The sequence below is a fragment of the Podarcis vaucheri genome (assembly GCF_965113315.1).
Source record: "Podarcis vaucheri genome assembly, chromosome: 16".
NCBI lineage: Eukaryota > Metazoa > Chordata > Lepidosauria > Squamata > Lacertidae > Podarcis > Podarcis vaucheri.
The window spans coordinates 605235-626822 of record NC_138754.1 but is presented as its reverse complement, the minus strand read 5'-3'; the positions used below and the strand labels follow the sequence as shown (position 1 = coordinate 626822).

Here is a 21588-nt window from a genome sequence, read left to right as displayed (position 1 = left end):
GAATCAAAAAGACAAAGACCAAGAAAGGAGGGACAAAAGAGAAAAGGAAGAAGAAAAAGGGGGGAGGAAAAAAGAAAGAAGGAAAAAACCCACACAAAATAAACACATTTGACTATATAAATGCACTATATTTTCTCACCTAGGGCATGTTCCGGGTGGAGTCGCTGCTGCTGCTGCTGTTTCCCAGCCAATGCTGCCACCTAGAGGCCAGCAAAAGGGGCTGCAGCCTCCTTGGCCCAACTGAGCTGCAGTGCTCCTCTCTGGCCACTCCTGCAGGGGGCGCTGTAGAGCCACAAACAACCAAGCCTTCCCCTCCTTCAGCCTGGATAGCACAGAGAGAGAGAGACTGACTCTGGCCCAGGCCAGACTGGCCATTCGGGATCCAGGTCCTTTCCCCCCCAACGCGTCTCAGGAGTGCAGGAAGGCTGCTTTATACTGAGCTCCATTGCCTCACCTAGCCCAGGGCTGCCCACACGGACCGGCAGCAGTTCTCCAGGGTTGCAGGCAGGGGGCATTCTCGGACCTGCCTGGAGATGCTGCCAGCGGGGATTGAAGCTGGGACTTTCTGCATGCCCAGCAGGTGATCTGTCCCTGAGTTATGGCTCTTCCTGTTTATGTCACCCCAATAATAATGATAATAATAATAATAATAATAATAATAATAATAATAATAATAATAATAATAATGTTTATACCCTGCCCTCCCCAGCCAAGACCGGGCTCAGGGCGGCCAACACCAGATATAAAATGACTGAAATACAACTTAAAAGACAAGATTAAAACTTAACATTAAAATGAAGCCTCATTTCAGCAGAAACTCAAAAACTTTTTGGGGGATGAAAACGTCAAGTCTTCACCCAGGCCAACTACCCAGACTGGTTCTACGTGGGCCAGAAAGCATGATTATGCAGAAGCATGAGGACTAGCACCTTTGTTTTTTAGGGGGACAGAGGAAGTTGCCTCCTCGTCAGCCAGACCTCTGCCTGGAGGTGTGCCTTCAGGGACTGGGCCTTCTGCGCACCAGATTCTGCTGCAAAAAAAAAAGAAAAAAAAAAAGGCGGAGCTGCATTTCCTAATTACGCCTTGCTTCGTTACATACGCCTCAACAGTACCCGTTTCCCAGACAACCGTGTTTTATGGTAAACCACCCTCTTTCCCTCTTTGTTTTGTTTCCTTCTGGGCTTTTGGGAAAATGCCTTGGTAAAAAAATAAAATTGGTTAGGGGGAGTTGCTGGAGAGAGTTGTTGAGCCTTCAGGGGTGCCGCTCCCTCCTCTCTGAGTAGCGCATCAACACAGGCTCAGGTCTGTGGAGGGCGAAATGATCTGTTTATGAAAAATATGGACCACTCTTTCGTTAAAGCCGTTCCCAACAAAAATGCGTGGAACCATACAGTTACAAACGGGCGTCAATTAAACATGGAAGGGTGTCTTAATTGCTTGCAGAGGCCTGGCAGAATAGGAAAGTTTTCCACAAGCTTTTAAAAATTGGAAGGCGCCTATGGAATCTCCAGTTGCAGAGAGTTCCGCAGGGCTGGGCCAATGACGCTCAAGGCTCAGTTCCTTGTTGCCTCACGGATTCATGGAATGACCAAAGCCTGTGGATGATCTCAGTGACGGAACTGCGATATAAGGATTCAGGCTGTCCCCGCAGTACCCTGGACCTAAGATGCTCAGGGTTTTGTGAATTAATGTCTCTTGAGAATGGATTTCCTTGCAAAGCGTTAGGCAAAAAAAGCCCTTACAACTTTCTACAGACCTTTGGTGGTTTTGATTTCATTTTAGCGAAACCGGGAGCCAGGGCAGTGTTGCAATTGCCCAGGGGGAGAGAAGAAAACTAAATGAAAAATTGTTACGTATCTGTTTCATGTAATTTAGACACCGCTCTTGACTGTAAAACAACCAAAACCATCAAATCAGTTTACAAGCAATAAAATTCTCAGTAAAACAACTCCTTAAAAATACTCAAAAAATTAAAACCAACAACAGATCAGAACACAAGGCAATATTCTACATATCTGGACGGAACAATAATGTTTATAGCGGGTGCCGAAAAGAGTCCAGTTGAAAGCGTCTGCTTGGTGTCAAGAGGCGGGGAGTTCCAAAGTTTAGCTGCTGCCACACTAAGCAATTGAGTTCTCACAAATTCAGAACAGGTATGATGTGGCCCCGGGAGCAGTGCCAGTTCCGCCCATTGAAGCAGTCATGGATGGGGTAATAATGGCACAAGCTTATGCATGTCTACTCAGAAGTAAGCCCTACTATGTCCAATCATGGCGCTTCCTACCAGGTAAAGCCTGTATATAGGGCCACAGCGCAAGGGGGCCGGTCTCCGAAACAGCCACAGATTCCACACTCCCCAGTCTTGTCCCTATGTGTTGAGAAGCAAGTGGCGTGGAGTTCCAAGCATCAGCTGCAGGACGGACCATCAACTTTGACCGCGATTCTGTTCCTTTTTGCTGGAAATAATAATAATAAATTTTATTTATATCCTGCCGTCCCCAGCCGAAGCTGGGGTAAAAGCGTGCTTTTGGGGGGGTACCCAAAATTGATTTGGGAGGAGGTGTGTGCTTGCACACTGCCCAGCAATCTGTTGAGTGTTTGATTTAGCTGGGGTCAGGCTGGATGACCCTCAGGGGTCCCTTTCACCTCTACCATTCTATGATTCTGTGACCGAGGTCTCAAAAAGATTCTCTGTGCTTGGGGCCTTGGCTTCCTGGATTACAGGGGGTTGGACTTGATGGCATTGGGGTCCCCCCCAAAAAAACCTTCAGTTCTGTGACCCTTTCCTTCCAGCTGACTTGTAGGGTAGCCTTGAGGGTGAAACTGGCAGAGCGAGGGGTCCTGTTTAGCTGGGAGAAAGAAGCCCCACTGAGCTCAAATGGAAGACTGGAAATAATGTTTGGAGACTTTGGGGAGGGGGGGGAGCAGCGGCAAACTTGGCCCTCGCCTTTTCTGCGGAATCGTTTCCGTGTGGACGTTAATTGACGTAGTCCATTTCGTAATCGGCTTCTTGAAAGTGGACGACTTCGTAGTCCACGCCTGTCCGTTCCTTTGAGACCGTGTATTGTGCGGATTTGGCTTTCTTGAAGTGAAGATAATAGAGGAAGAAGAGGGGGGCGGGCGTGAGGGTGATTTTGGCAGCCCAGTAGCAGAGCACCACGAAAAGTCCTGCGGAAGAGAGAGGGAGAGAGAGAATTGTCTCATGTTTGTTTCTTGGGAAATCGCATAAACTAATTTAGCCCCAAACCACAAATTCTCTCAAGTGCTGTGCAAAGAGAGGAGGCAAAGGATTGGCTTAAAACCACCAACTCGTCTGGAAACAAACAGAAAGGCGTGGGACGAGCCTGCAGGATAAGACCCATCCAGCCCACATCCTAATCTCTCAGGGACCGGATACTCCTAAGGACCATGGAATCTGGATAGACTGCTCCTGCACCTGGAGTTTCCACAAGAACACAGGAAGAGCCTGGCTGCTGCCGGATCAGGCCGAAGGGGGCCCATCCAGGCCAGCCTCCTCACCAGGAGCCCCAAAGGAAAGCTTAGTGGTCGGATCCGAGCAACTCTCTCCAGCAATCGGCATTCAGAGACACTGCTGCCTCCAGTTGTGGCCAGGAGCCCTCCATAGCCCCCTCCTCCTCCATGAATTTGCCCAGTCCTCTTTTAAATCCACCCAAGTCGGTGGCCATTGCTGCCTCCTGTCCGGTGGGAGGGAGTTCCATAGGTTAACTCTGTGCTGCTGTGAAGAAAGACTTTCCTTTATCCTAAGGAGCTAAGCAGTTGGCTCCTTACCTCTCTCACCCTGACCTCGCCACTGTGATCCACGCGACTGTTACCTCCAGGCTTGATTATTGTAACTCGCTCTACGTGGGGCTGCCCTTGAAACTGACCCAGAAATTCCAGCGGGTGCAGAATGCTGCAGCGAGACTCCTTACGGGGTCTTTGCTGCGAGATCACATTCACCCGGTGCTATACCAGCTGCACTGGCTCCCGGTGGAGCACAGGATCAGGTTTAAGGTGCTGGTTGTAACCTTGAAAGCCCTATACAGCCTAGGACCCTCGTACCTACGGGACCGCCTCTCCTGGGATGTCCCACGGAGAACCTTGCAGTCTTCAAACAAAAACATCTTGGAGGTCCTGAGTCACAGAGAGGTTAGGCTGGCCTCAACTAGAGCCAGGGCTTTTTCGGCTGTGGCTCCGATCTGGTGGAACGCTCTGTCCCAAGAGACTAGGGCCCTGCGGGACTTGACATCTTTCCGCAGGGCCTGCAAGACAGAGCTTTTCCACCAGGCCTTTGGCCAAGGCACAGTCTGACCCCCTCCTTCTATAATCTTCATAGAACTCTAGCCCAATGGCTGCCATGAATTTGACTCTGAATTAATTTTAGAATGAATTGATTTTAGAAATCTGTGTTACTTTTATTGTTGTTAGCCGCTCTGAGCCCGGCTTCGGCTGGGGAGGGCGGGATATAAATAAAATTATTTATTATTATTATTATTATTATTATTATTATTATTATTATTATTTTATTATCCATCCTGAATCTGCCAATGGACAACTTCCTTGAATGCCCATGAATTCTAGTTTTAGGAGAGAAGGAGCAAACCTTTCCTCTCTCTGCTTTCTCCATGCCAGACATTATTTTAGGAACTTCTGCCGTGTCCCTTGCATCATAGGGGGTTGGTCTAGATGACCCTCGGGGTCCCCTCCCAACTCTCCAGTTCCTTGATTCTGCGATTCCCTGAAGGCATTTACCCGAAGCCTTGACCCCACAGTCTTCGTAGGGAGAGATGTCCCGTTTCACCTGGACCCCAAGAGCCTTCGCGCCGCATGAGTAGGACTGATGCGCATCTGTGGGGCGCATGACGAGGTCGAGTCGGCTGCTTTGGGAAAGTGGGGCCCCCGTCGCCGTGAGAGTCCAGTTGTAGGTCACGTTGGCCATCTTCCCGGCCCCCAACTCGCAGAACAAAGTGCAGGAGCTGACCTCCCACCACGTTTTGGTGATGTTGATGCCTGCAGAGGGGCAGGGAAAGGGGGGGGCAAGAGATGGGCAAGAATTGGGGGGCAGAGAAAGAAGCACGTCATTCTATTCCCTCCCCAACCCTTTATGGGACTGAATCTGGCCATAGTGAGCCAACTGTGTGATGCAGCAGCATAAAAGGCTAAGGCTATTCTAAGCTGCATCAACAGACGTCTAGTGCCCAGATCAAGTGGCAGCACTACTGTATTCTGCCTTGGTCAGACCCCCCCTGGAATATTGTGTCCATTTTGGGGCTCCTCAGTTTGAGGAGGATATTGAAAAGCTGGAAGGTGTGCAGAGGAGGGCGACTGAGATGGTCAAGGGTCTGGAAACGAAGCCTTATGAGGAACAGTTGAGAGAGCTGGAGAAGATACGATAATCTTGATTGTCATTGTCCCTTACAGAACAACGAAATTAAAAAAATCTACATCAGACATTCAAAAACCAACAAGCCTGCTATCCCAGCTATCCCAGCCTAGTTAGCCCCCTAAAAACTCTGATACCCCATAATTAAATACAATATACTCCCATAGAGACCTTACACTGCATTTAAAACCAAAATTGCACTTGGCTAGAAACTGTTTCTCAGGCGGCTGGTCCTGGCCTTTATAACCCTGGACCTTCTTCCAGAAGGCAGAAGCTGAAAGAGATCATTTCCGGGGTGAGCACTATCCTGCGCTATCTCTGCAGCTTTCCTATGGCACCTGGAAGTGTAGATTTGATCCAAGGTGGGAAGAGTGCACCCAATTATTCTCTCTGCAGTCTTTACAACCCTGGACAGCATTGTTTTTTCCCTGGCCGTGCAGCTCCCAAACCACACACACAGACCATAAGTTAATACACTCTCCACAGCACAGTGGTAAAATGCATCAACAGGTCCTTGGAGAGATTGTTTTTCCGGAGGATTCTCAGAAAATATAACCTCTGCTGTGCTCTCTTCAGGAGACGGAGAGGAGATTTGATGGCCATCTTCAAATATCTCAAGGGTCATCCCGTGGAAGACAGAGCAGGCTTGTTTTCTTCTGCTCCGGAGGGCAGGACGCCAGCTGACAGATTCAAATTTCAAGGAACAAGATTTTGACGGAACTAGGAAGAACTTTCTGCCAGTGGAGCTGCTTGACAGCAGAAGGTGGCGGGAGCTCCTTCCCTGGAGGTTTTTAAGCAGAGGCTGGATGGGCATTTGTGAGAGATGCGTGAATTGCAATTCCTGCATTGCAGGGGGCTGGACTAGATGATTCCTGGGGTAATTATTATTATTATTATTATTATTATTATTATTATTATTATTATTATTATTAATACCCTGCCAATCTTGCTGGGTTTCCCCAGCCATGTTTCCAACCGAATATTAAAAACAATACAGCGCCAGACATTTAAAACTTCCCTAAACAGGGCTGCCTTCAGTTGTCTTCTAAAAGTAAAATAGATGTTTATTTCCTTGACATCTGCTGGGAGGGCATTCCACAGCTCAGGTGCCACCACTGAGAAGGCCCTCTGCCTGGTTCCCTGTAACTTGGCTTCTCGCAGGGAGGGAACTGCCAGAAGGCCCTCAGGGCTGGACCTCAATGTCTGGGCTGAATGATGGGGGTGGAGACGCTCCTTCAGGTATACTGGACCAAGGCTGTTGAGGGCTTTCAAGGTCAGCACCAACACTTTGAATTGTGCTTGGAAACGTACTGGGAGCCAATGTAGGTCTTTCAAGACCGGTGTTATATGGTCTCGGCAGCCGCTCCCAGTCACCAGTCTGGCTGCCACATTCTGGATTAGTTGTAGTTTCTGGGTCACCTTCCAAGGTAACCCTGCATAGAGTGCATTGCAGTAGTCCAAGCGAGAGATAACCAGAGCATGCACCACTCTGGCCAGACAGTCCGTGGGCAGGTAGGGTCTCATCCTGCGTACCAGATGGAGCTGGTAGACAGCTGCCCTGGACACAGATTTGACCTGTGCCTCCATGGACAGCTGTGAGTCCAGAATGACTCCCAGGCTGCGCACCTGGTCCTTCAGGGGCACAGTTACCCCATTCAGGACCAGGGAATCCCCCACACCCACCCGCTCCCTGTCCCCCAAAAACACTACTTCTGTCTTGTCAGGATTCAACCTCAATCCCTTAGCGGCCATCCATCCTCCAACTGCCTCCAGACACTCACACAGGACCTTCACCGCCTTCGCTGGTTCCGATTTAAGAGAGAGGTAGACCTGGGTGGCCTTAAAAGAGTAATGGGGGCATTCATGGAGGGGGGGGGCTCTGTTCTGCCTCTGCAGTTGGAGGCAGCAAGGCTCCCAATGCCCCTTCTGGAAACTGCAGGCGGGGGGAGCTGGTCTTGCGTGTGAATCCTACACGATGGTTTCCCTTTGAGGCAACTGGCTGGCCACCGTGAAGACAGGAGGAGGCTGACCCAGGTGGGCCACGGCCTTGATGTTCTGGCGAAACGTTGCAGTGCGGCCGTTGATTGGCTTCCTCTCAAGAACCTGGAAGTTTGACTCAGCTCGTCTTCGTGGAAGGGATCTGAGTCTCTGAGAGGAGCAGGCTGGTTTCTTATCAACAGAGATGCCATTGAGCCCCTTGCAGGAAACCAGTCAGCAGCAGGGTAGGAAAGCCTCTCATCAGGCCCTGGACTCTGCGTTCTTGTTTAAAGGTGGTTTTGCTCACACACACCCCCAGGCATCACACTGCAGGCGGTTCCCCTTTCCTCTTATCTTTCTACACGAATCATGCAACTGTTTCGGCTAATTGCTTCTCTGAATTGGTATTATTTCCTGCAGCGTGCAGGGATGTCATTTGGGGGGGGGCGAGGGGCTGCTGCTGGCCCTGGATTCATCTGCAGGATTTTTTTTGGGGGGGGGAGGAGGAAAAATAGAGCACTGGAAAGTGGGGAGCAGTGTACTTCCTCCCCTCCCCCAAATAATAGTACATGCACATTTTGCCTTGTGAGAAGACCCACCCAGTGCAGCCTCCTGCGCTCACAGGGGCCAAATGTCCCTAGGAACCCAGATAGACTGCCTCTGGACCTGGAGGTTCCATAAGAACAGAAGGAGAACGTGCTGGGTCAGGCCCAAGGGGGCCCTCAAGTCCAGCCTCCTCTTCTAACAGATGCCTCTTTTAGGAAACCTGCAAGTGGCACCTGGGCACAAGAGCCCTCGCCCCTCCTGCCACCTCCAGCACCTGGTGTTCGGAAGCATCCCTGCCTCCAGCCGTGGGGCAGAGCCTAGCCATTGTGGCTAGTAGCCGTCAATAGCCCTCTCCTCCTCCACGAATTTGTCCAGTCCTCTTTTTAAAGCCACCCAGTTTGGTAGCCATCACTGCCTCCTGCGGAAGGGAGTCCCACAGTTCTAACTACCATATTTGTCACTCCATAAGACACACTTTTTTCTTCCTAATAAGTAAGGGGAAATGTCTGTGCGTCTTTTGGAGCAAATGTGTGGTCCCTGGAGCCGAATTGCCCAGGGGAGAAAAGCAGATCATGCTTCTTCTTTTTTTGAAAGAGGGAAGTGGGTGTTGAAACAAAGCCGCTGATCCGCAAGTGATCAGGGAGGGAGATAAGGGACGCTAGATATAAAGGAGGCTGCCTGGGAGGGGGGAGGTAAAAGCCCATGGATCCTCAGAATTTTTGCATTGGGTCACCCCAAATTCACCATCAGATCACATCGCATGTCCATGGCTACGGCCTGCACCAAAAAACACACGCACCCACTGTTTCCTGGGGCCGCAATGGTGCAAAAACGTGGTTACAAAGCATGGATCCACATGGATCCTCAGGATTTTTGCATTCGGCTACCCCAAACTCACCGTCAAATCACATGTCTGTGGCCACAGCATGAACCACAAAAATCATACAGCCACTGTTTCATTCAGAATATTTTTTTTCTTCTTTTCCTCCCCTAAAAACTAGGTGTGTCTTATGGTCAGGTGCGTCTTATGGAGTGAAAAATATGTGCTGCATGAAGAACTTTATTTTGCCAGTCCCGAATCAAGTGGCTGTCTCTGTAGCCCAAGATACAGACCCCACATCCTCGATTATGCCCCTTATTTTTCCAGCTCATGAGCTGAATCTCTCTAACACCAACTTTTCTCTAAACTACTCCTCCTGGCAACATTTCCCTGAAGATCTACTGGTGCCACAAATAGCAACTCCCATTCGGAGTGACCCCCGCATTGCAGGGGGTTTGGACCCTTGGGACTCCTACCCAACGCTACATTTCTACGATCCTACGGTTCCCGAGGAAGCCTTGCTGTGCCCTCAGAACTTACGAAATATGAAGAGTGTGTAATTTTTTAAGATGGTCTCGCGGGGGACGACCCCCATCACGACTTCGTAGGCTCCACCGTCTGCCAGGGTCAAGTTGCGTATTTGCCAGACTTTCTTCTCCCTGGAGAAGTTCACTCTCCCAGAATACTCTGCGTCGATGACAAACAAGGGGTGCTGGGGGGTCCACAGAGCCAGTGCCTTCTTCCTCGACAAAGACTTCCAGTTCAAGAAGAGCGTGGAGATGTTCTGGGTAGGAATCTCCAGGGGCAACGTGACGGACTCCCCAAAACCTTCGACGATGTTCACCCCTCCTGTGTCATCCAGCCCTGGGGCAACAAACCAAGAAGGGGCAACCTCAGTGCCGGATTTACGTATAAGTGAAACAAGCCGTAGCTTAGAGCCCCACCCTCTTGGGAAGAAAAACCCGGATGTACATTTCCAAAATACAGTGGTACCTCGGGTTAAGAACTTAATTCGTTCCAGAGGTCTGTTCTTAACCTGAAACTGTCCTTAACCTGAAGCACCACTTTAGCTAATGGGGCCTCCCGCTGCTGCCACGCAATTTCTGTTCTCATCCTGAAGCATAGTTTTTAACCTGAGGTACTATTTCTGGGTTAGCGGAATCTGTAACCTGAAGCGTCTGTAACCTGAGGCGTCTGTAACCTGAGGTACCACTGTAAAAAACAAATACAGTGGTACCTTGGGTTACGTACGCTTCAGGTTACAGACTCCGCTAACCCAGAAATATTACCTCGAGTTAAGAACTTTGCTTCAGGATGAGAACAGAAATCGCGCCGCGGCCCCATTAGCTAAAGTGGTGCTTCAGGTTGAGAACAGTTTCAGGTTAAGAATGGATCTCCAGAACGAATTAAGTTCTTAACCCGAGGTACCACTGTAAAACAAAACCTACATACAGGAACAGTGTTTTGTGTTGTGTAGGCTCCTAGGATGTAAGTCCTGGGCCCCGCCTGCTCGCCTGCTCCCTAAAATATCCCTGGTTTGCTCCTTTCTATATATGGGGTGCCCACATTCTGCAGGGACTGGTGGCAGGGCAACATGGGCAAATGGCTTCAGATACCTATTGGGTCCATAAATTACCATACAGCATATATTCAACACAAAAAATAGCAACAATTTGTTGTGGACAAAGTACAGCTGGACAGCTGGACATTACCTTCAGTAACTTAGGGCCTCATCAAACCTAAATCCGGCCCTGGATAAAATGTTATCCCTCCCCCCCAAAAAAAAAATATCTCTGAGCGGTAAGAGATTTCAAGTGATTTTTTTGTACAAGAAAGGTCCCTTGCTACCCTCACCTGACAGATCCAGCTTTTAAAAGAAACAGACTCCCCACCGCATTATGGAAAGGGTGGAATGAACAAATGACTCAGGGGAAGACGGATAAGCAAATCCCACAAGCAAATCCTTCTCAATGTTCGCTGTCAAATCGCCTCCCTGAAAACAAATGGGGGGGGACCCTCAATAAAGGCAGGTGCCACCTAACCTCCAGGTCAGCAAATCAGGATGAATGCAAAATAGGAGTCCCCTTTCTCCACGCACCTTGCCTGCTTGTACCTAAACCCCAAAAAGGCTCCCCAAGGGAAGTGGCAAGGGCAGCTCAAATTTGAAAGGAAAGAGGGTATCTTTTATCATATGTGGTGGTCCTGTGGGTGGTAAAAGCTTTCTGGGAAATGATATAAGAAAATCTGGAGAAAACTTTTGTTAAAAAACCAGTGGCTTTTCTAAATACCGTATTTTTCGCTCTATAAGACTCACCTTATGAGGCTGCGCAGCTATCCCAGAAGCCAGAACAGCAAGAGGGGTTGCTGCTTTCACTGCGCAGCGATCCCTCTTGCTGTTCTGGCTTCTGAGATTCAGAATATTTTTTTTTCTTCTTTTCCTCCTCCAAAAACTAGGTGCGTCTTGTGGTCTGGTGCATCCTATAGAGGGTACCGGTATATATATAAAAAAATTGTCCAGTAGCACCATAGAGACCAACTAAGTTTGTGTTTGGTATAAGCTAAGTTTGTTCTTGGTATTTGCATGCACACAAAAGCTTATACCAAGAACAAACTTAGTTGGGCTCTAAGACGTTTTTATGTTAGATATAAGAGGTGAGGAACTACCAAAATAAAATAAAAGACTGTTTATGTTTGCAACGACGGCAGCGAGAAGGCTTCTAGCCCAGAGATGGAAAGAAGTACCAGCCAGAGGAGCGTGGCAGACCAAACTGATGGAATACGCAGAAATGGCAAAGATTGACGGGAAAAGTCAGAAACCAGGAAGACCCAAGTATTCTTAAAAGATTGGAATAACTTCTTAATATAGTTAAAAGACCACTGTAGACAGTTGAAATCATTGGCAGAGATGCAGTGACACTTGTAAAGTGAAATGAACTTTGGTTACTATATATAATAGATGGATAACGGTAAAAGATGCAGGAAAAAAGAAAAAGATAAAATCTTTAGAATTGGAACCCATGTGGGGAGGGAAGGAGGTCTGAAAGTTCGAAAGAGCCTTTTTTATTTCTATGTTTTGGAATGGTTACAGTTATTGTGTATAACCTTATGTAAAACGGCTGTAATAAAAATATTTTTAAAAAGAGAGCGAGAGGAAGGAAGGAAGAAGAAAGAAAGAAAGAAAGAAAGAAAGAAAGAAAGAAAGAAAGAAAGAAAGAAAGGGAGGCTAGGGTGTTGCATGATGGAGCAGAGAGAGAGAATTTAACTGAGAGTCTCCCAGATGTTACTCACTTGCAGCTTGGAAGGTGCATAGGAGGAGGAGGAGGAGGAAGACCACGAGGGGCTCCATGCCAGTCTCTCTGGGGCAATGATGATTGATGTGCGAGGAGCCTGGGAAGCTCAGAGGGGCAGCCGCCTCTCCCTCCCCTTTCTGGCCCAAAGCAAGGGGGGGGAGTGGCTTCCTCCTGCCCGCCTTCTTGAAGGTCAGGCCAAGGAAGCCAGGGTGGCCCTTGGGGGCAGGTGTCCCGCAGCACAAGGTTGCCAGAGGCCTCCCTCCAGAAAGTGCAAGGAGACGCCCTGGCTGGCTCTGTGCAACGGAAGAAGGAAGGATCAGAGGTTGCAGAAGATGAAGGAACAGCAGCCAGCCTCGCCTGACACAACGTCCTTAGGTGGGGCCCCTGGGGGCCCACAGGGCTTGGAGAGAGCCTTGGAGGCAGGTCTAAATCCCTGGGCCGTGGGGGGCAAGGTGTCCGTCAATGAGCAGCTTGACATCTGGCAGTTGTGAGGTTGTGCACACACCATACATCTGAAGCACACTGAAAGCACATTTCGCTCCTCAAAGAATCCTGGGAACTGTAGTTTAAGGGCGCTAGGAATTGTAGCTCTGTGAAGAGTAAGCTGCAGGGCTTGAAATCGAAATGTGTTCGTTTGGGGCTTTTCACGCAAAGCGGCAGAGAAGTATAAAAAGGCTGATCCTTGCAATAATTTGCCAGAGAAATTTTTGCCACCTTCAGAATCCGCACTCGGCTCTGCAGTCCTACCCACTCGGATGGGCCACTCAACAGGTGTTGAGCCGAGATGCCAGGCGAACGGTGAGCCTTGCGACGACAATGCCGGGCAGCTGGGCGAAAGGCTTGTCCCCCCCCCCAGAGTGCTGCCCGCCCCAGAGTGGAGTTTGTGAGTCAACGGTGAGGCGACCACAAGCCTCAACTGTCAACCCTTCCTGGCAGAGAGATAAGGAGAGCTCGGGGTCAAGATAAGAGCCAATCTTCCTTGGCATCTGGCCCAGGTGGCACATGATTTAAGCCCGTCCCTTCGCTCGGGTGATTCTCCCCTTTCTGCACCACAAGAAACCCCCCCAAATCAAGATATGGGCCCGCTCTGCAGGCAGGGCGGCAAAGAATGCAAAGCAGCCGCTGTCTGAGCTGATCAGGAGAGGATTGCTAGAGGTGGAGGAGGGAGGAGTCTTCTATATTAACCCCCTCCCTCTCGAGAATTAAATGTGATCATGACGTATAGGTGGTGTATCACCCCTGTAAAATTAGCTAAAATGTATAAAATAAGTAATAAATGTTGGAAATGTAAAGAAAAGGAGGGAACTTTTTATCATATGTGGTGGGAATGTAAAAAAATGAAAATCTTCTGGGAAATGATATATAATGAGATGAAAAGGATGTTGAAATATACATTTATTAAGAAACCAGAAGCATTTTTACTTGGCATTGTAGGAGATGATATTAATAGACAGGATTGTAAGTTGTTTTTATATGCAACAACAGCAGCAAGAATATTATTGGCACAAAAATGGAAGCAAGAAGAACTACCGACGAAAGAAGAATGGAGGATGAAGTTGATAGACTACACAGAATTAGATAAATTAACAGGAAGGATTTGAAACCTGCAGAATCAGAGATTCTTAGAAGACTGGAGTAAATATATGAACTATTTGAAAAGTAACTGTGATGAACAGATTACACTAGTAGGACTGCAATAAGTTTTGTAAGGTGAATTATTTGAAATATTGCAAAAAAGACAATGTGGAGAATTATTAGTTAAGGATAATTAAATGTAATATAGAAATTAAGAAATGCATAATAAGTGACAAAGAATGGAAAATCATCAGAGGTGTTGATGTAAGTCTAAAAATATTGTATAAGGTGAGAAGTTATGTTGTATGACTGTTGGAACTGATATGTTAAAAAATTAATAAAAATGTGTGTGTGTGTGTGTGTATATATATATATATATATGAATTAAATGTGATCATCAAAAGTCTGGGGAATCATAGACTGGTGGAGTGGGGCAGGAACCCCAAGGGGACTCTCCTTCCTTGGAGGTGTTTAAGAAGAGGTCAGACGGCCATTTGTCATGGATGCTTCAGTTGAAATTCCTGCATTGCAGAGGGTTGGACTGGATGACCTTTGGGGGTCCCAGCTCTTCTGATGTCCTTATGTGGAGGTTCGACAAGGCTAGGAAAAAGCTTCCTGCCTGAAGCTCTGGCGAGCTGCTTCTGCCAGTCAGTGTCAGCCACACTGAGCTAGATGGAGCCAGTGAAAACCCTTCCTCTCCTACTCACCTTATCAGGTCAGATGAAGGCTGCTCAGATCTGCTACCAATCTGCTAAACGATCGCTGTTGTTTCTTGATTGCAGGGAGCCCTGGGTCCCAAGTGAAAGAATAAAATCAGATATAAGAGGCTTGGTTATCTGCTGCAAAGCTGGGAAGGCTGCCAAAGCAGAGCCCTCATAGAATCATAGAATCATAGAGTTGGAAGAGACCACAAGGGCCATCGAGTCCAACCCCCTGCCAAGCAGGAAACACCATCAGAGCACTCCTGACATATGGTTGTCAAGCCTCTGCTTAAAGACCTCCAAAGTCGGAGACTCCACCACACTCCTTGGCAGCAAATTCCACTGTCAAACAGCTCTTACTGTCAGGAAGTTCTTCCGAATGTTTAGGTGGAATCTTCTTTCTTGTAGTTTGGATCCATTGCTCCGTGTCCGCTTCTCTGGAGCAGCAGAAAACAACCTTTCTCCCTCCTCTACGTGACATCCTTTTATATATTTGAACATGGCTATCATATCACCCCTTAACCTCCTCTTCTCCAGGCTAAACATGCCCAGCTCCCTTAGCCGTTCCTCATAAGGCATCGTTTCCAGGCCTTTGACCATCTTGATACTCTTGGATGCAGTTCATCTGGCCCTGGAGACTTGAATACATCTAAACTAGCCAAGTATTCTTGTACTATCTCCTTAGTTATTCTGGGCTGTGTTTCCTTTGCTGAATCATTTGCTCCAAGTTCTTCAGGTCGGGCATTGTTTTCTTTATCGGAGAAGAAGGCATTGAGGAGTTCAGCCCTTTCTGTGTCCCCTGTTTGCATTTCCCCATCTTCTCCTCTGAGTGACCCCACTGTTTCTTTGTTCTTCCTTTTGCTACGGACATACCCATAAAAGCCTCTTTTGTTGCTTTTCACCTCTCTAGCAAGCCTGAGTTCATTCTGTGCTTTAGCTTTTCTGACTGTGTCTACATGTGCTGGCTATTTGTTTGAATTCCTCTTTGGTGGTTTCCCCCCTTTTCCATTTTTTGTACACATCCTTTTTTAATCTTAACTGAGTTAAAAGTTCTTTAGATAGCCACCCTGGCTTCTTTAGGCACCTTCCATGTTTCCGTCTCATTGGTTGTGTTTTTACTATCTCCCTCCTTTCCTTAACTCGTCTATCTTTGGCTCATAGCACTGGCCGTTGGGGTGGCTTGCGATCTCCTTGGCTCCAAAGCAGCTGGGAGAGAGTTGTCCCTGGGCCGCTGATTTGAGCAATATGCTGGTCCATAGGAACACGAGAAGAGCCTGAGGAAGGGAGTTCCATGGTTTAACTCTGCTGCGTCACAAAGGATCTTCCAAACTTCAGCTTCTTCTTTTGAATAGTTTTACAAACATTTATCAGGTCGTCGCTTCCTCTCCTGGGAAACCCAGTCAGATGGGTGGGGTGTAATTATTATTATTATTATTATCTGAAAGCCCATCTCTCCATCTGCCTTAACTCCAAGCAAAGCCCTCTTCTGCAAGCTGAGCTGAGCCCAAACTCCTCACATCTTCCCTATTGATGATCCTGCCCCGCCGATCCTTCCCCATGTCTAGCAACCACCTCGGCATCTTGTGGCAATGAGTCCCCAGGGCTCACAGAAAAGTGAGCGTAATATCAGGCACCGCCTGGCAAGGGACACAGCTTCTGCTCTTTGCCTTCCATGTGGAAATGCCGGTGTGTGTATTTTCAATGGCTGAGAGATCAGAGCACGTTGTTGGTGCTCAAGGTCTATTGCGGCAGCCTCCGTCCTCTTACTTAGGAGGGCACTTGTGGGATTGGTGCCCTCTTAGGCCTTTTTATCCAAACCCCCATGTTGTTTTGCGCCCTCCTTGTGACAGGCCAGATGAAAGCGTGTTGCTGTTGCTGTTATCAGCCTGACATCGGCTGTGATCTGCAAAACTTAAGCTTCGCTAAGCTACCCAACAGAGAGAGCTTAAAACACCCTCTTCGAGTTGTAAGCCTTGTGGATTAGTCTACTCTAAAGGGAGATGGCAAACCTGGACAGCATCTTAAAAAGCAGAGACATCACCTTGCCGACAAATGCCCGTATCATTAAAGCTATGGTTTTCCCAGTAGTGATGTATGGAAGTGAGAGCTGGACCATAAAGAAGGCTGATCGCCGAAGAATTGATGCTTTTGAATTATGGTGCTGGAGGAGACTCTTGAGAGTCCCATGGACTGCAAGAAGATCCAACCTCTCCATTCTGAAGGAAAACAGCCCTGAGTGGTCACTGGAAGGACAGATCCTGAAGCTGAGGCTCCAAGACTTTGGCCACCTCATGAAAAGAGAAGACTCCCTGGAAAAGACCCTGATGTTGGGAAAGATGGAGGGCCCAAGGAGAAGGGAACGACAGAGGACGAGATGGTGGGACAGTGTGCTCGAAGCTACCAGCATGAGGGAGGCAGTGGAAGACAGGAGAGCCTGGCGTGCTCTGGTCCAGGGGGTCACGAAGAGGCGGACACCACTAAACAACTAAACAACAACAAAAAGGGAGGTGGCCCTTTGCCTGCTTCTTCAGGAGTCAGACGGTGACAGGTCTGAGCATCAGAACACAATAAGCTGGATCAGGCCCAAGGGGGCGCATCTAGCCCAGCCTCCTGTCCTCACAGTGGCCAGCCTGATGCCTGTGGGAAGCCCATAATCAGCCCCTGAGCGCATGAGCAACTCTCCCCTCCTGCGATTTCCGGCAACAGGCATCCAGAAGTAGGGCTGCCTCCCACTGGGGGGGGGCAGGGCAGAGCCGTCGTGGCCAGTAGCCATTGATAGCCCCCTTTCCCCTTGTCAGGTGTGCATGCAGGAGCCAGGCCCTGGGACCAGTAGGACTCTGCAGGACTGGGGCCTTCCTAAGTTTGTTCTGAAGAGGCAAGGTGCGGCCGCACAGGTGAGGCCACTTGGTAACTCACTGCACCTGGCGGCAAGAGCCGGGAAGGGATATAAGGTCAGCATTTCCCTTCGGCTCTTGGCCACAACAACACGTTCCCTGCCTTGCTTCCTAGAATCATAGAATCATAGAGTTGGAAGAGACCACAAGGGCCATTGAGTCCAACCCCCTGCCAAGCAGGAAACACCATCAGAGCACTCCTGACATATGGTTGTCAAGCCTCTGCTTAAAGACCTCCAAAGGAGGAGACTCCACCACACTCCTTGGCAGCAAATTCCACTGTCGAACAGCTCTCACTGTCAGGAAGTTCCTCCTAATGTTCAGGTGGAATCTTCTTTCCTGTAGTTTGGATCCATTGCTCCGTGTCCGCTTCTCTGGAGCAGCAGAAAACAACCTTTCTCCCTCCTCTATGTGACATCCTTTTATATATTTGAACATGGCTATCATATCACCCCTTAACCTCCTCCTCTCCAGGCTAAACATGCCCAGCTCCCTTAGCAGTTCCTCATAAGGCATCGTTTCCAGGCCTTTGACCATTTTGGTTGCCCTCCTCTGGACACGTTCCAGTTTGTCAGTGTCCTTCTTGAATTGTGGTGCCCAGAACTGGACACAGTACTCCAGGTGTGGTCTGACCAGAGCAGAATACAGTGGCACTATTACTTCCCTTGATCTAGATGCTATACTCCTATTGATGCAGCCCAGAATTGCATTGGCTTTTTTAGCTGCCGCGTCACACTGTTGGCTCATGTCAAGTTTGTGGTCAACCAAGACTCCTAGATCCTTTTCACATGTACTGCTCTCAAGCCAGGTGTCACCCATCTTGTATTTGTGCCTCTCATTTTTTTTGCCCAAGTGCAATACTTTACATTTCTCCCTGTTAAAATTCATCTTGTTTATTTTTGCCCAGTTCTCTAATCTGTCAAGGTCGTTTTGAAGTGTGATCCTGTCCTCTGGGGTGTTAGCCACCCCTCCCAGTTTGGTGCCATCTGCAAATTTGATCAGGATGCCCTTGAGTCCATCATCCAAGTCGTTGATAAAGATGTTGAATAAGACCGGGCCCAAGACAGAACCCTGTGGCACCCCACTAGTCACTCTTCTCCAGGATGAAGAGGAACCATTGATGAGCACCCTTTGGGTTCGGTCAGTCAGCCAGTTACAAATCCACTGAGTGGTAGCATAGTCAAGACCGCATTTTACCAGCTTCTTTACAAGAATATCATGGGGCACCTTGTCAAATGCCTTGCTGAAATCAAGGTAGGCTACATCCACTGCGTTCCCTTCATCTACCAGGCTTGTAATTCTGTCAAAAAACGAGATCAGGTTAGTCTGACATGACTTATTTTTCAGAAATCCATGCTGACTATTGGTGATCACAGCATTCCTTTCTAGGTGCTCACAGACTGTTTGCTTAATGATCTGCTCCAGAATCTTCCCTGCTATTGATGTCAGACTGACTGGGCGGTAATTATTTGGGTCCTCTCTTTTCCCCTTTTTGAAAATAGGGACAACATTTGCCCTCCTCCAGTCTGCCGGGACTTCGCCTGTTCTCCAGGAATTCTCAAAGATGACTGCCAGTGGTTCTGAGATCACATCTGCCAGTTCTTTTAATACTCTTGGATGCAGTTCATCTGGCCCTGGAGACTTGAATACATCTAAACTAGCCAAATATTCTTGTACTATCTCCTTAGTTATTCTGGGCTGTGTTTCCTTTGCTGAATCATTTGCTCCAAATTCTTCAGGTCGGGCATTGTTTTCTTTATCGGAGAAGACTGAGGCAAAGAAGGCATTGAGTAGTTCAGCCCTTTCTGTGTCCCCTGTTTGCATTTCACCATCTTCTCCTCTGAGTGACCCCATTGTTTCTTTGTTCTTCCTTTTGCTACGAACATACCCATAAAAGCCTTTTTTGTTGCTTTTAACCTCTCTAGCAAGCCTGTGCTTTAGCTTTTCTGACTTTGTGTCTACACGTGCTGGCTATTTGTTTGAATTCCTCTTTGGTGGTTTCCCCCCTTTTCCATTTTTTGTACACATCCTTTTTTAATCTTAATTCAGTTAAAAGTTCTTTAGATAGCCACCCTGGCTTCTTTAGGCACCTTCCATGTTTCCGTCTCATTGGTATTGCCTGACGTTGTGCTTTTAGTATCTCCCTCTTAACAAACTCCCAGCCATCATGAACTCCCTTTCCTTTTAGTATTGTTGTCCATGGGATCTCACCCAGCACTTCCCTAAGTTTTATGAAGTCGGCTTTCTTAAAGTCAAGAAATTGAGTTCTAGTATGCTTGGCTGCTCCTTTCCGCTGTATAGTAAACTTCAGAAGAGCATGATCACTCGCGCCTAATGATCCTTCCACTTCTACCCCACTAACCAGGTCATCAACATTGGTTAGGACCAGATCTAAAATGGCTGTTCCTCTTGTTGCTTCTCCCACTTTCTGGACAATGAAGTTGTCTGCAAGGCCAGTGAGGAATCTGTTTGACCTTATGCTCTTGGCTGAGTTTGACGTCCAACAAATATCCGGGTAATTGAAGTCCCCCATTACTACTATCTCCCTTCCTTTTGCATGCTTGGCCATCTGTTCCAGAAAGGCATCATCTATGTCCTCCGTTTGGCTTGGGGATCTATAGTAAACTCCCACAATGAGGTCTCTGTTATTCTTCTCTCCCTTAATTTTGACCCAAATGCTCTCACTTTGGCTTTGAGGATCTAAATCTTGGATCTCTTCACAGGTATACACATTCCTGACCCTTGGACCCATGGCTTCTTGACTCCTAGCTCTCTGACCCTCAAACTCTTGGCTTCCCGACTTCTGGACTCCCGTTCCTGCCCCCACCCTGCCATCTTGCCCCCGGTCCCAACGTTCCCTGCCAGGACTTCGCCCGTGAACTGGACCGGGCCATTGGTGGAGTCAACTTCCCTGGAGGTTTCAAATGGAGGTTGGAGGGGCCACCTGTCAGGTATTCTTCAGCTGTCCTTTCTGCACTGCAGGGAGTTGGTTGGACCAGGTGACCCTTAGAAACACAGAATCAGAGTTGGAAGGGACCTCTGGTGGTCAAATAGTCCAGCCCCCTGCAATGCAGGAATCTCAACTCAAGCATCCATGACAGACGGCCATCCAACCTCTGCTTAAAAACCTCCAAGGAAGGAGAGCCCATTCTCTCGTGGGATGTCGGGAGTGCGTGCAGGAGCCAGGCCCTGGGACCAGTAGGACTCTGCAGGACTGGGGCCTTCCTAAGTTTGTTCTGAAGAGGCAAGGTGCGGCCGCACAGGTGAGGCCACTTGGTAACTCACTGCACCTGGCGGCAAGAGCCGGGAAGGGATATAAGGTCAGCATTTCCCTTCGGCTCTTTGCCACAACAACACGTTCCCTGCCTTGCTTCCTGACCCTTGGACCCATGGCTTCTTGACTCCTAGCTCTCTGACCCTCGAACTCTTGGCTTCCCGACTTCTGGACTCCCGTTCCTGCCCCCACCCTGCCATCTTGCCCCCGGTCCCAACGTTCCCTGCCAGGACTTCGCCCGTGAACTGGACCGGGCCATTGGTGGAGTCAACTTCCCTGGAGGTTTCAAATGGAGGTTGGAGGGGCCACCTGTCAGGTATTCTTCAGCTGTCCTTTCTGCACTGCAGGGAGTTGGTTGGACCAGGTGACCCTTAGAAACACAGAATCAGAGTTGTAAGGGACCTCTGGTGGTCAAATAGTCCAGCCCCCTGCAATGCAGGGATCTCAACTGAAGCATCCATGACAGATGGCCATCCAACCTCTGCTTAAAAATCTCCAAGGAAGGAGAGTCCATTCTCTCGTGGGATGTCGGGAGTGCGTGCAGGAGCCAGGCCCTGGGACCAGTAGGGCTTCGCAGGACTGGGGCCTTCCTATGTTTGTTCTGGAGAGGCAAGGTGTGGCCGAACAGGCGAGGCCACTTGGTAACTCACTGCACCTGGCGGCAAGAGCCGGGAAGGGATATAAGGTCAGCATTTCCCTTCGGCTTTTTGCCACAGCAACACGTTTCCTGCGTTTGGCATTTTGCTTCCTGATCCTTGAACCTCGGCTTCGTGACTCCTTGCTTCCTGACCCTCGGACCCTTGACTTCGTGATTCCTTGCTTCCTGATCCTTGAACCTCGGCTTCTTGACTCCCGGCTCTCTGACCCTCGGACTCTTGGCTTCCTGACTCCCGGCTTCTGGACTCCCATTCTTGCTCCCACCCTGCCATCTTGCCCCCGGTCCTGACGTCCCCTGCCGGGACTTCGACTGCCAGTGAACTGGACCGTGACACTCCTCCATGAATTTGACTCATCCCCTTGCAGAGCCATCCAAGTTGTTGGTTGTCACTGCCTCCTGCGGGAGAGTGGGGGAGGTTGCGGTCAAAATCCAACAATATATATTCTTCCCAGTTAGTAAGTTTAGGTGCA

The 21588-nt window shown here is 48.7% G+C and overlaps 1 protein-coding gene across 1 annotated transcript; it reads right to left on the bottom strand.

The window, feature by feature from the left end:
- Positions 1 to 2414: 2414 nt before the first annotated feature.
- On the bottom strand, positions 2415 to 12271 carry LOC309520573 (SLAM family member 9-like). Its single transcript, XM_082202531.1, has 4 exons — positions 12015 to 12271; positions 9267 to 9590; positions 4753 to 5010; positions 2415 to 3168 (listed from the first exon to the last, which is right to left on the bottom strand). Exons 1-4 carry the CDS (start codon positions 12070 to 12072, stop codon positions 2978 to 2980), a joined length of 831 nt encoding a protein of 276 aa, XP_082058657.1. The 5' UTR covers positions 12073 to 12271; the 3' UTR covers positions 2415 to 2977.
- Between the last annotated feature and the right edge of the window lie 9317 nt (positions 12272 to 21588).